Consider the following 14,629-nt stretch of genomic DNA (forward strand, 5'->3'; position numbering starts at 1 on the left):
GTGGCTTTTCCGCCTGGAACCCCATCCGATTGCCTTACTTCCCTGTTCGGGTGCCGTGCCGCCAGACCCCCACCTGATTGCTGTGGGTTTACTCTCCGCGTAGCCTTTGTCGCTCCCTGTTTTCTTTATTTCTGACGTGTTTTGCCTATGCAGATTATTGCATGTTGTACAGTATAATTTTTCTCTTTGATTATTATAGTACTATTTATACCAAAGTATTATGTGTTGCACAAATTTTTAATTATCAACTTGTGAAGGTAATTCCATTGATGAAATGTGTCTGATTTTTGGTCATCCTGTCCATTACTGGCAAATTTTATCTTGTACTACATGGTTGTGGGAAAACTGAAACTATACTATTTGTTTTTTGTGATTTTGTAGAATAGGTCTGTATCTTAAAATCCATTGAATTTGGTGTCAGTGGATTTCTCATTGTTCATTTATATTGGTTTTAGTCAGTGCTTGGTGATAAATAATGACAGTGCTAGATTTGGTAAGTCTGAAGGGGATGAGGTATCCTTGGTAAGTGCTGCTTCTCACCCTGTCCTGTTTTCTTTCAGGATGACTTCTTGACTACCGCTCGCCTGGCCTGGGCCCCTGGGCGAGTTAGGATGGAGTCCCCTTTAGTCAACAGTTACAAGAAGCCTTTCATCTTCCGTCGGCTCATCGAAACCTTCTTTGGGGGTTTGCGACTTTTTGCCTCCCAAGATGTTCCTGTATATATATATTTGATGCAAGTGAGTAGGTTGATCTTCACTTCAGATATAGCTATTTTAGTAAATTAATTTATTAGAAATGCTATGTTAGCAGATACTGGATTTCAGTAATATGTTGCTACCCTTATGTTGTTTTCATTTTTACCCATTTTCTACAGATTCTTCTCTTCAGTGGTGCGCCCTTACTCTGTACACTGTTTATTGTACTGGAACACCATGGGCATGTCACATTACCTCAAGCAATCTTCTCAAATTTTGCAGCGTGCTTGATCTATGCCTTCCTCACTCAGGGCCTTGCTTTTTGTCTACGAAATCGAAGATCAAAGTCAAGAGAGATAGAGCAAGTAAGATGTAGCATTTTGTGCAACTATATATATATGTGTTGTTTCATTTTGTTCCTCAAAGTTGACATTTTAATTATTACATTAAGATCTGTATTGTGACAGAATCCTTGTGCAATTTACTTTTTTTTTTTTTTTTTTTTTATTAAATTTATCACTACTAACTAACCATTACAGACAAAAGTAAATCTTTATTAATCTACATAGAGATTAGCAGGTTTTGATATATTGGATATCTGTTTTCAACATTGCAGATGAACCTGGCATCAGATGAAGAGGTCCTTCTTTTTGATTCACCCATTGGTGCCAGGACGTGGGCATTCCTTATAAGAGAGAAGCGTTTAATAGCTAGTATTATTGTGCACTCGGTTGTTTGTGGGATTGTTTGTGGATCAGCTATCTACTATGTCAGACCAAAAACGATCCTGGAATTCAACGTGGTCAGTAGAAGAAATACTATATTTTTTATTCCTTCATCATAATATATGTATTAGGTGAAAATGCAAGTAAGATTTTGTTCTGAGCATTAGACAAATTTGCATGCACAGAAGAAAAAAAAGTACTTATTTTTATTTTAAAAAATAATGTTTTTAGCAATGTTACATTTAGACAAACCAAAATAAAACAGAAATATTAACAAAATAATTTCTTCCTCTAGTCTTGGGGCTTGTCGCTTGCCTACACAATAATTGGTCTCATAACTGTGGGATCTGGAGTCTGGCCTCTGATTGGTGGACCCACACCTGAGCCTGCCCTGTATCGGCCCCTCCCCTTTGATCTGGCTCTTCTTTCGCGACCTCTGCACATCCTCTTCTGTGTTTTGATTTATCATATTCATGTGTAAGCTTTGTACAATATATTCTCGTCTCTCTGTATTATCGTGATTTTTAAGTAACTTGTAAGTGATGGTTAGAAAAATAAATAAGTGAATAAATAAAAAAGATCATATTTTGATATAAATGAGAGTATATTTTCTTCTGAATCTTATAATACACTTCATTTCAAATCAGTTAGTGTGTTTCATATTTTCCTGAACCAGGAAAGACATTGAAATAACTATTCCTGATTTTTTTATTGCAGTGTCTATCCACACGTTGTCTGGCTCGGCATCTTAGACATGATCTGCCACATCATTTTCATTTTCTTTTTGATACTTTGGCTGCTTGGAGTAATGCCTCCCATAGATGCATTTGTATTCTGGCTGCTGGAACAGTGGATTGTTGTTGGTTTAGGTATGTATTGTGATCTTGTCAGCTTGTTCTGATAGTTGGGTAAGGGATTAGATTTCCTGCATTAGAAAGTTGGATAATGAAGGTTATGTTGTAGATAGATGGAGAGATAGGTAAGAAGACGAGACAGAAAAATTGATACATATCTTGATTCTGCTTAAATAGCTGAAAAATGAAAATGAAAAGGTGCAGTTTTTGAACTTCTGTCTGGTGTTATCCATAAAAACATATTGTTTTTATGAAATTAGACATTTTCTATTGTTACTAAAATTGTTTGGAAATTTGAACGATCTAGATGTCTCACAAAATATCCTATAAATAATGTTGCTTAAGCAGAAAATAGTATATGATAGATATTTGTGATATTCAGCAAAATTACGGGAAAGCTAAAATTTCCTTTTTCCAAGAGTAAAACTGCATGTTGTTCATCCATTTTTTTCTTTTGTGAATTCTGAAAACATGCAACAAAACATGTAACAGCTTCAAGATTTAGTCGCTTCAAGAACCATTCCACTTGATAGAGGGAAGCCCTTCTAATGTTAAGGTTGTAAAGTGCATGATGTTTAAATTGTGGATATTTTGTGTGGATAGATATTATCCATTTTTTTTAGACAAAATGCGAGGATACCCAAACTAATGTCCCCCCAAACATAACTTTTGTTTATAAGTGTTACATAGATACTGAATAATCATATTAGAAAGTAAGAAAAAATCAGAACACTTACAAACTTGCTGAGAGATTTACACAAGCTTTTTTTGCGAGAAACTGAGGCTTTTCGATTTGTGTGCATTTCCTTGTAATTTCCAGCAGAATAACTCATTTTCAAATCTCTTAGAGGTTTATTGTGGTATTCAGCACACGTGTCTGTGAATGTTCTTAGTTCTTTTTCTAAAACTTTATACCTTTTTGATTGCATTGCCTAATTATCATCAAACTGTGTTCTTTTACTTTCCTAATGCTTTTTGTTTCATGAAGTTCTAACAGTTGGTTTGTATATACTCTGAAAAACAATTAAAACTTCTTTGAAAAGAGCAAATCCATGCCAATATGAAATGGCCTTTAACTAGAATCAGTGTTGATTTGTAAATTTGAAAATGCTTTCAATTAATTAAAAGATTCCAGGTCTTCATCACTAAAATGCAATATATCATTCAAGGTGTTGATTTATGTGTAAATATACTGTTTCAATAGGAAGACATAACTTGTCAATAAATAGTTATGCATACATTTTGTGATTTTTTGCCAATTTATGATGAAAGTTTAACAAAGATACATATAAATTTCAATGGTTAATTCTCCAATGTCATAACATGTAAGAATGTCTGTGTCAAACCTTTCTAATCTCACCCACAGGGGGTTCACCATTATGCTCTGATGGACATATAATTGGCTACTCCTTTTTCGGCACCTTAAGCCTTTTCAACGTGGCCACCATGCCTACCTTCGACTCGAAGATGATCATTGCTGCAGGCTGGGGATTTTTTCTGAGCCTGGATATAGGTACTGTTACTCTGATGCAAAGTTTTTATGTTCTCTTTTTATAGCCTTGTTTTCAGTAGATTACTGTGAATGATCAACAAGACAGAATTTTGGTATCCAAGAGTCAGTATGATTAATTAGGTTTGTCCTATAGGTAAAATTATAGATAAAACATGTAGTTAATGCATCAGTTTAGCCTAATACCCATAATAACAGAAAAAAAGGCATTTACTGAGAACAAAAGACAAAGCCTAAAACAAACTAAGCATCCTCTATTTCCAGGTTGGATGATTGCATCGCTGCTCTCGCACAATGTCAAGTTCCTCACTGGAATGTCAGGCAAGTATGAGGAGACACACCCTGTTGGTGGCAGGCCTTCCCTGCGTCGTGTCACATGCCGTCGCGAGTTAGCTTTCTTTTTGCCGCTGTTCATCGCTGTCATGGCCATCAGCATGGGGATACACCTGCCTAATATGGAGTGGTATGGAGAGATCTTTGAAGCAGTTCAAGGGAAAAATAAGACCATAGAGGATGTGAAGATGCTACAGTTTTTTCAGAGACCATTTCTCTTTGAGGTGCGTGAACCCAAGTGAAACATCCTTTTTTTCTATTTGTAAATTCTTTTCTTCTTTTTTTTACTTTTCTGCTCATTTAATTTTGTTAATTTTGTTAATTTTTATATTTACAGGATAGGGAATTACATAAGTTATGGTCTAAATAGAAAGAAATTTCTCTACTTGTTTTACAGAGCTATAGTTGTTTGTATCATAATGGAATGGTGTGTGTTTAGTGTTAGTTGATAGAATTGTAACTTAATTGATAATGATCATGTGTTTAATGTTAGTTGATAGAATTGTAATTTAATTGATAATGATCATGTTCTTATTTTCACAAGGTAAGCACTTAATATGTTAATATGTTCCATCCATCACTCCAGGACTCAGCACGCAACATCACAGGATCAGTCATTCTTATAATCACCGCTCTTTTGCTCATCCTCAACGAATCCCAGAAAGTCTACATACTAGGCCTCTTCAAGAATCCTTTGTATGCCTACCAAAAGAGAATTCAGAAAAGCTTCTTGATGTACTTTGTTTCGCAGTTTCTACAGTTGGGTAAGTGGGAAACTTTGGAAATTTGTAAAGTTTGGCGTGTATTATGACTGTGAACTTTTCAATCAGATATCCAGCTTTATTGAAAATGGGGACTATGATTGTATCCTATGTCAGTTATTTATTTGCATTGTCATATGACCTATTGCTATATAAAATTTAATGATTTTTCTTCTTATTTTGACAGGATGTCCATTTATATCAATGCTGTTTTTGCATCAAGTAATAACAGCAGAACTTTACTTGCAAGTCACACCAGTTCCAAGAACCTTCACACATTTGCTGTATACTATTCCAGTTGTGAGGTGTTTTAGAGGGGTTAGTTGTGTGGCAGTTTTGTTACTTTTGATATTATTGAAATGTCTGTTCCCAAAATATAAATATTTGCAGTTAAGATAATGATGTGATTATCTTGTGTGTTTGAAAAAAAGAGTTGGTGGTTGTGAGTATTTAAGTTTGCCAGTAGACATGAGTGCACAAGCATGACTTTGTACATGCATTATATATATCCTGGAATTGAAGGTAGCATATGAATTACATCCCAGTTCACACCAACAGATTTGGCAGTTCTCTCAAGCCTACTTCATACAACTCTCTGCCTTCTTCCTCCTTGATCTGATCTACCGTGAGACAGACCTGCTTCTAGGAGCCTGGGGCTCCTTCCCCCCAGCCACAAGGATATTTTTCATTAGTCTGAGTTACCTGTGGGGTACTCGGTTTGTGCAGAGGCTCTCAACTGTAATTATCTTTATGTTAACATCAGTTTTGGAGAGTAAGCAGAGAAGTCCGAGGCTTTGGTTCCTAATAGGTAAGTTCCCCCGTTAACTGACTGACACCAGGAACATGCACCAGCCATGATACTTTGTTTGATTATATTTTTTATACATAATAGTTTCACAAACTCTTAGTCACCAAGGAGTCTCCCCTGTTTACCCCATGCTGTGAATATTAATGAAAGAATGATTTTATTTCTGTTACTGTTACTATTATTATTTCTCGTTTAATTAAATGACATAGAATTATTATTATTATTATTATTATTATTATTGTATTCTCAGTGGCTCAGTAGGCTAAGATGCCTAAACAACAGGCTAGTGTTTGGAGGCTCAGGCCTCTCTGTTGTCACAAGTTAAGACTTTCCTAGCTTTCAGGGAAGAGAGAATATATAGGTTGAGACATTGCATTATTTGATTTGTGCTCACATTATTACTATTAGAATTATATTGGTATTGTGATCATTATCTTTCCTCTTACTGCTCTTCCAACATTATTACCAATATTCTTATTAACACAATAACTATGAATTTACAAACTGTCCCCTGTAGTTATTGTGAACTTTGTTACATACAGATGGTTCAATGTATGCTCAGCCACCCAAGAGTCTATCAGTAGGCCCCAGTGACTGCGCCTGATTTCCCCATTCCTTGAATTTGCAGGAAAATGTGTTTTTCTTTCTGATATTATTAATGTTGGTATTATTATTATTATTATTATTGATGGTATGGTTATTAGTTTGTTATTTGAATATTTATAACATTAAAGACAATAAAATATAACAAATGAAGCTTCCCAGAAATTAAGGAGAAGGGTAAATAGGTGAGATAGATAGGACAAATAACTTACTCCTTGGTGACTAAGCACTTTAGAGCCATCTGTGTTAAATATGAGAATGTATACATGGCAGGCATTATCTTGCATGTTCACTGGCTTAATAATTATTCTTTTACTTTCCACTCCAGCTTCAATAGGTCTTTCCATCTTCTGGTCTTGTGTGTCCTCCATCAGGCAGCACCTCTGCCACTGTTCACCTGCCTATTTTCCAGCTGGCTTTCCACACCTCGTCTTGGCTACCCGTGGGCGCATCCACTCCCTGTGAGGACTCGTGTACTACAACACTCACCCCCCACGTCTTTTTTGCCATGCACAACCTGCTGCAGACAGGCTCTCTGGGTAGGTTGGTGAATCTTAGTATTTTTTCTTTTAATCATTGCGTATCTATGAATATGAATATAAATGTAAATATCGATGTAGAGGTATAGATAAATCTATCTATCAGTCTATCTATCTATTTATCTGTCTATCTTTCTGTCGATCTGTCTATCTATATGTTTGTAATATTATATTAATTATATTATATTATATATATTTATATTATATATATAATATATATGTATATATATATGTATGGAAGAAAAACCACAATCAAAAACTAGATTTATTGAATGCTACTTTCGAATCCACTGGATTCCATCTTCAGTCTGAAACCTGAAGTATGAATCCAGTGATTTCGAAACTTAGTATCATTTTCAATATAATCATATTTTGTATATGTGGTTTTTTTATTGTATCAGCACGGAAGATGTTTTGCTATTATATATATATATATATATATATATATATATATATATATATATATATATATATATATATATATATATATATATATATATATCACACACACCACACACATATATATACATATATGTATACATGTATATATATGTTATATATGTGTGTATATATATATATATATATATATATATATATATATATATATATATATATATATATATATATATATATTATATATATTTGGCCTATGTGCTTGTGTGTATACATATTTTGTGAATTTGCTTTACTTGTTTCAGGATTGGTCGAGCCAGGAGAGCACTTTCTTCTGAGGTTTGAAGACAGATTTCTTTGGATACAGGTAAGTCTTTTTTCTGGTTTGTCTTTCTTCCACATATTACTGTCCTTTATTCTACCTCATGACATTTCCTTTCCTTATTGCTGCTCCTTATGGTGGGTATATTTTATACTTCTTTCTTTCATAATTGCCTTGTCTGTCATTTGTGATTTATTACCCATTATTTTTTATTAGTTGATTTTTTTAATATTATGGTCTTGATGCATGATTCATGTGGGAATAAAAAAAATTCCTTTTCATTTCAGATTCTGGAATGTGGCTATACTTTCCAGTACTACAGTGTCAAGGGCCTTGAACTACAAGAGACAAGCTGCCACACAGCTGAAGCCTCTCGCGTTGATGCTAATTTCAGTCGTGCCTTTGACAGTCATGGAGCGGAAGGCCCCACATGCCTCAACCCCCATGCAGCACACACTCTCACCCCTCTTGCTCAGATCAATGTCCTTGGCTACTCTGACACCAAGAATGTCTTGACTGGTGTCATTGACTCTCCTGATACTCTCAAAGTGGTGAATGACTACTTCCAGAAAGCACTACTCTATGTCATATTTGACTGTATTGTCAATAGATCGGCTCTGCTGGGAAATTCATACATTGAAGTTGAACGCCGGACTTCCAGCAGTGCTAATTCCAGGAGTGGAGATGTCCTGAAGAGTCTGCCGAAGCTCTCCAGAAGGACAGAGGTTCACTTTGAGGAGGATGTTCCACTCAATGACATGGAGGAGGGTCAGGAGCAGAACAAGGACCGGGTGTCAACTATGAGCGGACGGATCTCGCAGCTCTCCTCAAAGACCCCAAGTGGAAGGAGCAGCCGACTAGCCTGGATCGATGACCAGAGGCTATATGGCCCAGTGGTAGAGATATCCCCACCATCAAGTTGGGATGATAGTGAAGACCCCCTGGATCAGAGCAGTTCTAAGAAGAGGAGGCCGAACCCCCGGAGAAAGGAGGACATCATGAATGCCAAAAACAAAGACAGGAGCCAGACATCCCTCCCACCCATCCATTCAAAGCCACAGACTTACCTATCATCTCTGGAGGACCTAACAGATGTTAGTGACAAGGTGCAGTTCTTGCCAGGAATCATGTATGACTCCTCCTCAGACGATGGCCTTGAGGAGCATGCTGTTGGAGGCCAGGCCAAGGCAACAAACCGCTCCAAGATTAAGAGTCCTGCCAAGGTGAACATGCGAGTCATCTCCCGCACAGAACTACGCACACCCATATATAATTCACCTCTGGGTGCTGCATTAGCACCCTCCTCAAGCTGGTTCCTAGAAATGCCTCTGGACTCAGAGATGATTGATGAAGTGCAGGACAACTTTCCCCATGCCTGGTTCAAATTCCTGCTCAACCACTTCGGCCGCATGTACGTGGAGAACCGCAGCCAGCGCTCAGCCGATAGCAAGGCTTCAAGGGCTTCCCGAGGTTCAGGTCCATCGTCCACCAAGAGTGCAGGTGACAAGGAAGACCAGATCCAAAGGATGCAGTATGACGAGACCCTAGAGGAATCTTACAGGTGGGTGGAGATTTATTTGTGTCGAAGAAGGGAAAGAACAAAGGGAAAGGATAGACATTGTATTATTCAATATGATATTCAGTTTTGTCAATCCTGTTCAGATCTTTATGATTCAGAATTAATTGAAATCATGAAAAAATTGTTTGTATGTTAATATATATAGATAGATATGTATATAGAGAGATAAATTGATTAGATTGACAGCCAGTTGAATATAGATATAGATTTAGATACATATGTAAGTATGATGCATAAATAAATTATATATATATATATATATATATATATATATATATATATATATATATATATATATATATATATATATATATATATATATATATATATATATATATATATATGTATATATATATATATATATGTATATATGTATATATATATGTATATATGATATATATTATATATTATATACACACACACAACACACAACACAACAACACACAACAAACACACAACACACACACAACAACACACACAACACACACACACACACACAACACACACCACACACACACCACAACACACACACAACACACACACAACACACACACAACCAACACCACCACACACACACACACACACACAACACACACACACCACACACACACACCACACACACACACACACACACACACACACACACACACACACACACACACACACACACACACATTTATTTATTTATTTATTTATTTTTATTTATATATGAATATTTTGAGAGACAAGTAGAAAGAATTAAAATTCTATGTTAATTTTAAGTTGCATTCTCCAATAATATTCACCAGATGCCTGTACAAGAAAACAAAAACATGAAGATTGTTTACCACCCATATCTCTTACAGATACCTAATTGGTGCTTGTCATGTGATTGTCTTGGGGTCCGAGAACCACCCACCAACACCCATGCAGGTTTACAAAACTTTCAGTGGTGAAATACCCTGGTCAATGGCATTGGACTGGCTGCTGACGAAAGACCTGTTATATGAACTTGTTCTCAGGGCATATAGGTGAGACTCACAAGAGAGGTGTGTGTGTGTGTGTGTGTGTGTGTGTGTGTGTGTGTGTGTGTGTGTGTGTGTGTGTGTGTGTGTGTGTGTGTGTGTGTGTGTGTGTGTGTGTGTGTGTGTCTTTGTGTCTTTGTGTCTTTGTTTATGCACATATATGTATGTATGTGTATATATACATACTTGCCTTTTTTAATTGTTTAGTTTATTGTTACTGTTATTATGATTATTATCATAATTTTCATTACTTCTATAATGACAATTGATTGTAATTAATGTCATTATCATTATTGTTATAGTGGAAATTATATTTAATTACTGTTATTAATATTTCTCTCAATTTTTTTGCTATTAGTATTTTGATCACCATTATTGTTATTGTCAGTGCAACATTTTGTCTTTGTCCCCAGAGTTGGAGTGAAACTCGCCCTCGATCACACCCTCATCGGGGGCATCACGGGCTGGGCAGAACTACTGGGCTCCCTGGATGACTACTGCTGCAACTGGTACCTTGGGCCTGACATCAAGAGCAACAGCGAAGCCCCGGCGAAGCCCCGTGGAAATGCGCCGTACATGAGGAGCGACGCAGAGTTGGCCAAACCGAAGTCATGGGCAGAAGCTGTGAAGAAAGAAGTGCCGAATCTCTTTTCTCTGGGATATAATGCTGTTAAGGTAGGAAAAAAGTGAAATGTATATACTTGTAGTAGTAATGGAAAAAAAGAAAAGAACATGAAAAAAGACTTTCTGGAGAGTTATGTGAGCCTTATTAATTATTTGATAACTGGCTAGGTGGTGCTGACAATTATGAAAGTACGGTGATGTTAATTGGACAAGTTTCATTAGGCTAACTTCACAAGTTCATCTTCACTTTGAAAGGAAAAGGAAGAGAAAAAGAAAAAAGGAAAATTTTATTATTGTAAACACAAGAAAATTCCTGTGTCAGCCTAGCATTTGCAGTTATTATTGTCTACAATTTTTTAATGTTTGATTTTGTTCTAGGGTGTTTTCACGTCTCATCTGCTGAGCCTAGGGAAAGGCAGAAATTGCAGTGGGCCGTTTGGGAGCAGAAACTGTCAGGGGCCTTTGGGCTTCACTCATGATGGAGCTCCTGTATCTCACCAATGATGACGATGAACGATATTCAATTCAGGTAATGAGTTCTGTATACTTTGAACATAGTGTAATGTCATCTTTCTTGTTTTGTTTTGCACATTTTAAAAATATGTAAATGTGGTATATGTATTTGCAAATTCTCATAATGTGTTTAGATTTTTTTTTTTTTTTTTTTTTTTTTTTTTTTTTTTTTCCCCGACTCCCTTTTCTTCCCCTTTCCTTGCACGTTGCCATTTTCTCCTTGCACCTCTCTCCTTTTCTCCTTTTAAACTCTTGTGTCATATTTTTATCATCTTCCCCCCCCCCCTCCTTTTTCTGTTTTTTCTTCTGCTGTCTCTCTAGCACCCTTTATTTTCACATTCAACCTATATGAAGCAAAGTCCATTAATAAAGGATTTGTGCTAATTTTCTTTTTCTTGTATTACTTATGCTTTACTCCTAAAACCCACAATGAACTTTAATTGAGATAAACATTGCCTAGCATCCCCTGCTTCCCCTCTAGATTCAGTTTTCCCCCTTCTGATTCTACAGGCGCAGCCCGGTCTCCTCCGTAATCTGACAGTGCAGGCGGCTGATCCTCCCCTGGGCTATCCCATCTTTTCCAGCCCTCCCCTTAGGCTGGCACTCATCTGGCTCAACGCCACGTACGAGCAGCTGCCACAGTCTAGGGATGGGGAGGAGGGGGAGGATAGTGCACGGGAGGAGGAGGAGGAGGAACCCCCTTCGTCAGATATTTTCATCGTCAGTCACAAGTCTACTTAGAAGAATGTGTGGGTGTGGGTGTGTGTGTGTGGGGGGGGAGTGAGTGCCTGCATGCGTGTGGGTGTGTTTTTCTGTGTCTGTGCATTATTGTGTCTATGTGTGTGTTGTGATAGAGATTATTTAGACAAAATGTGTTTGTGAGTGTGCAATTATGTGTTTGTACAGATGTTCACATGACCATGTATGTTAATTATTTAATTATTTATATTTTTATAATGATATAATGAGTTATTACAAATGCTTACTTTAGAATAATTACCAGGAATTGGTTTTGGAATTAATTGTTCTCTTATTCAGTTGTAAATGATAGGGTATTTTTGGAATTCTGGGACCATGAATTACTCTATAATTGGTCTTCCCTAGATATGTGAGCTGTCACTGCATGTGCTCAATAAGTACAGTTTTATAGGACTCTGTTGTTCATCACATAGATATCAAAAGGCCAAAAAAGATATAGCTGAAGAGATATATTATCTGTGCAGGCTGATTGGCATTTAGATATTTTATTCTTAGTAGGCTCTCTAATTCAAATTAAGCCAATTTTGAATCAAAAGAGTGAAACTTTTTATTAATTCTGTTTTTTATTTTACATAGAGACCTTTTTTTTTTTTTTTCTTAAAAGTTATGATCTCTTGAGTGAGTGTGTGAAGTCAGCATCTAAAACATGATTAAAGAGAATTAGGGCTGCATGTTTATCAGAAAAAGTCAGGCATACCTTCTTCACCTGTAGCAGATAGCCTCTAGCCAATTTTCTACATACGTTATATTATGAGGTTACCATGACGATGACAACGAGAACGTTTCTGCAAAATCACATTTTAACTGTTGCCAAACTATGTACAATAGACTTCCTTTGCACATTCCCAGAGAAGGGGGAATGCAAGGGGCTGTAGTCACAGGTATGATTAAGCTGTATCCGTTAAATGTGATTCACATTATTATAGAAAAAGAAAATAATAATGGTAAAAATTTTAATGCATTGGAATGACGTGCAAGGAAGATGTGTCACAGTATTTTTCAAGATAATGTTGAAGAAGAAAATGTAAATAAGCATGAATGAATGAATTTCATGCAACAGCAGTAAACTAGACTTTTCATGAGATGAAATACGAAAATAGTATTTTTTTTCAGGCAGTGAAGGTGATAAGGTACACTATTAGATAATGTAACCTTAGCCATCTTAATTTGCTGCTGGTCTTTCTATAGGAGAAAGAAAGGAAAAAACTTACTGTGGGCTCACCTGCACGTCTGTAATTTCAGATTATTTAAGGAAAGGTGGAAAATTTTTTTAAAAGCGATTGTATGTAAAAAGTGAAAAAAAAAAAAAATACTCTGCACTGTCTGTGATAATGATTTGATAATAAGGGCAAACTTGGTTGTTGCTTCATTATGCATTTAGGCTATTTCTCAGGGCTGGAGATTTATTCTACTTTGATTCGTTGTTTATTCATATGAAAAATATCAATTAGAAACACAAGTTTTATTAATTTACATATTTATCGAGTAAATTATGTATCGAGGTCTCACTTGTAAGGTAGTCACACAAGTGCAAATATTAAGCAACAGTTGTATTCATTTATTTTCTTTGTTAGATAACATTGGATTCCTTTTGTGTCTTACAATTTTTATGTATGGATAAGATCTCTATTGATAATATGCAATTGTATATTATGATAATTAAAGACACTAATAGCTTATATTTCTGTATACTGGAATAGATACTTAAATCTCTCATTGATTATGTGTATATTGCATGTATATTGCAGTGTCATCTTTGGCTATGAAATTTCATGGTTATATTCATGGAGTCCATTGTTATCTGCAAAAAGAAAAAAATGTGAAGATGTTAAAAATTGTGATCACTTTGATATTTGTTTATTTTTAATAAAATAACAAAATTATGTTTGTCTTTTTTCCTTAATGATACATGATAGAATTATATTAAAATTATATAAAAAGCTCTATAATGAAAGGAATAACATGTTCTCTTTATGTACCTAAGAGAATTGCATGCATATATATTTTTTCTTCTTTTTTTCGGTGATTTTTAAAAGTTTACCCAGTGTGGATACGTTGAAAATAGTAAATACCACATTTCATCTTTACTGAGGTAAATCTAGATGATAATATCCTATGAAACTTTCTTGGTTTAACTACTGGCAAAAGATTGATTTTATAATCTGTATTACCAGATTTTTTTTTATGTTTAAATACCATATATGTTTCTCTGCATTGGTGATTGATTGATTTGATTCATTAGTCAACTCTTTTTCTCTCTCTCTTTTGAATATTATTAGTTATTTCATAATGTAAGTTTTACTGCACGCAAAAAAAAAAAAAAGGTTCAAAAGTTCAAAAAATTATATAAAATGAAATATATCTTGTATACTTCATTTAGCTATTCATGATTTTTAAAGATTTTTTTCTTAGAATTTTTAGCCTAAAATAATCCTTTGAAATTTGTAATCTATCTTATAAAATTCCTGCTTTTGGCAAAGGAAAGCAATACTTTGTGATAAAAATTAATTTAACAAATTCCTTCATATCTTTACGTGCAAACTGTATCACCTTTTTCCACAAAGGAAAATAATACAAGGAAATACATTGAAAAATAATAACTTGATT

At 35.4% G+C, this 14,629-nt stretch overlaps 2 protein-coding genes across 2 annotated transcripts in view; both read left to right on the forward strand.

Moving 5' to 3' along the window:
* Positions 1-5,823, forward strand: part of LOC119584911 (pecanex-like protein 4) — a 6,448-nt gene extending 625 nt beyond the window's left edge. The window contains exons 2-12 of the mRNA XM_037933529.1: positions 561-737; positions 875-1,060; positions 1,312-1,497; positions 1,716-1,897; positions 2,138-2,289; positions 3,641-3,787; positions 4,049-4,341; positions 4,704-4,881; positions 5,066-5,196; positions 5,437-5,686; positions 5,771-5,823. Coding sequence (XP_037789457.1) covers positions 561-737; positions 875-1,060; positions 1,312-1,497; positions 1,716-1,897; positions 2,138-2,289; positions 3,641-3,787; positions 4,049-4,341; positions 4,704-4,881; positions 5,066-5,196; positions 5,437-5,686; positions 5,771-5,823 — 1,935 coding nt within the window. The remainder of the gene's footprint in view (positions 1-560; positions 738-874; positions 1,061-1,311; positions 1,498-1,715; positions 1,898-2,137; positions 2,290-3,640; positions 3,788-4,048; positions 4,342-4,703; positions 4,882-5,065; positions 5,197-5,436; positions 5,687-5,770) is intronic.
* Positions 5,824-6,747: 924 nt separating this feature from the next.
* Positions 6,748-13,905, forward strand: LOC119584181 (pecanex-like protein 4). Its single transcript, XM_037932678.1, has 7 exons — positions 6,748-6,828; positions 7,527-7,588; positions 7,831-9,104; positions 9,968-10,132; positions 10,540-10,801; positions 11,129-11,279; positions 11,774-13,905. The coding sequence occupies exons 1-6, from the start codon at positions 6,798-6,800 to the stop codon at positions 11,252-11,254; spliced, it is 1,920 nt and encodes a 639-aa protein (XP_037788606.1). The 5' UTR covers positions 6,748-6,797; the 3' UTR covers positions 11,255-11,279; positions 11,774-13,905.
* Positions 13,906-14,629: the final 724 nt, after the last annotated feature.

This window comes from Penaeus monodon, chromosome 18 (genome assembly GCF_015228065.2).
Source record: "Penaeus monodon isolate SGIC_2016 chromosome 18, NSTDA_Pmon_1, whole genome shotgun sequence".
Taxonomy (NCBI): domain Eukaryota; kingdom Metazoa; phylum Arthropoda; class Malacostraca; order Decapoda; family Penaeidae; genus Penaeus; species Penaeus monodon.

Excerpts from the sequence above, each read along its gene's own strand:
- LOC119584181 (XM_037932678.1), top strand. The coding sequence starts at position 6,798 with ATGCACAACCTGCTGCAGACAGGCTCTCTGG. Across the intron at positions 9,105-9,967 it reads ACCCTAGAGGAATCTTACAG|ATACCTAATTGGTGCTTGTC; the intron begins GTGGGTGGAGAT and ends TATCTCTTACAG. Across the intron at positions 10,802-11,128 it reads TGGGATATAATGCTGTTAAG|GGTGTTTTCACGTCTCATCT; the intron begins GTAGGAAAAAAG and ends ATTTTGTTCTAG.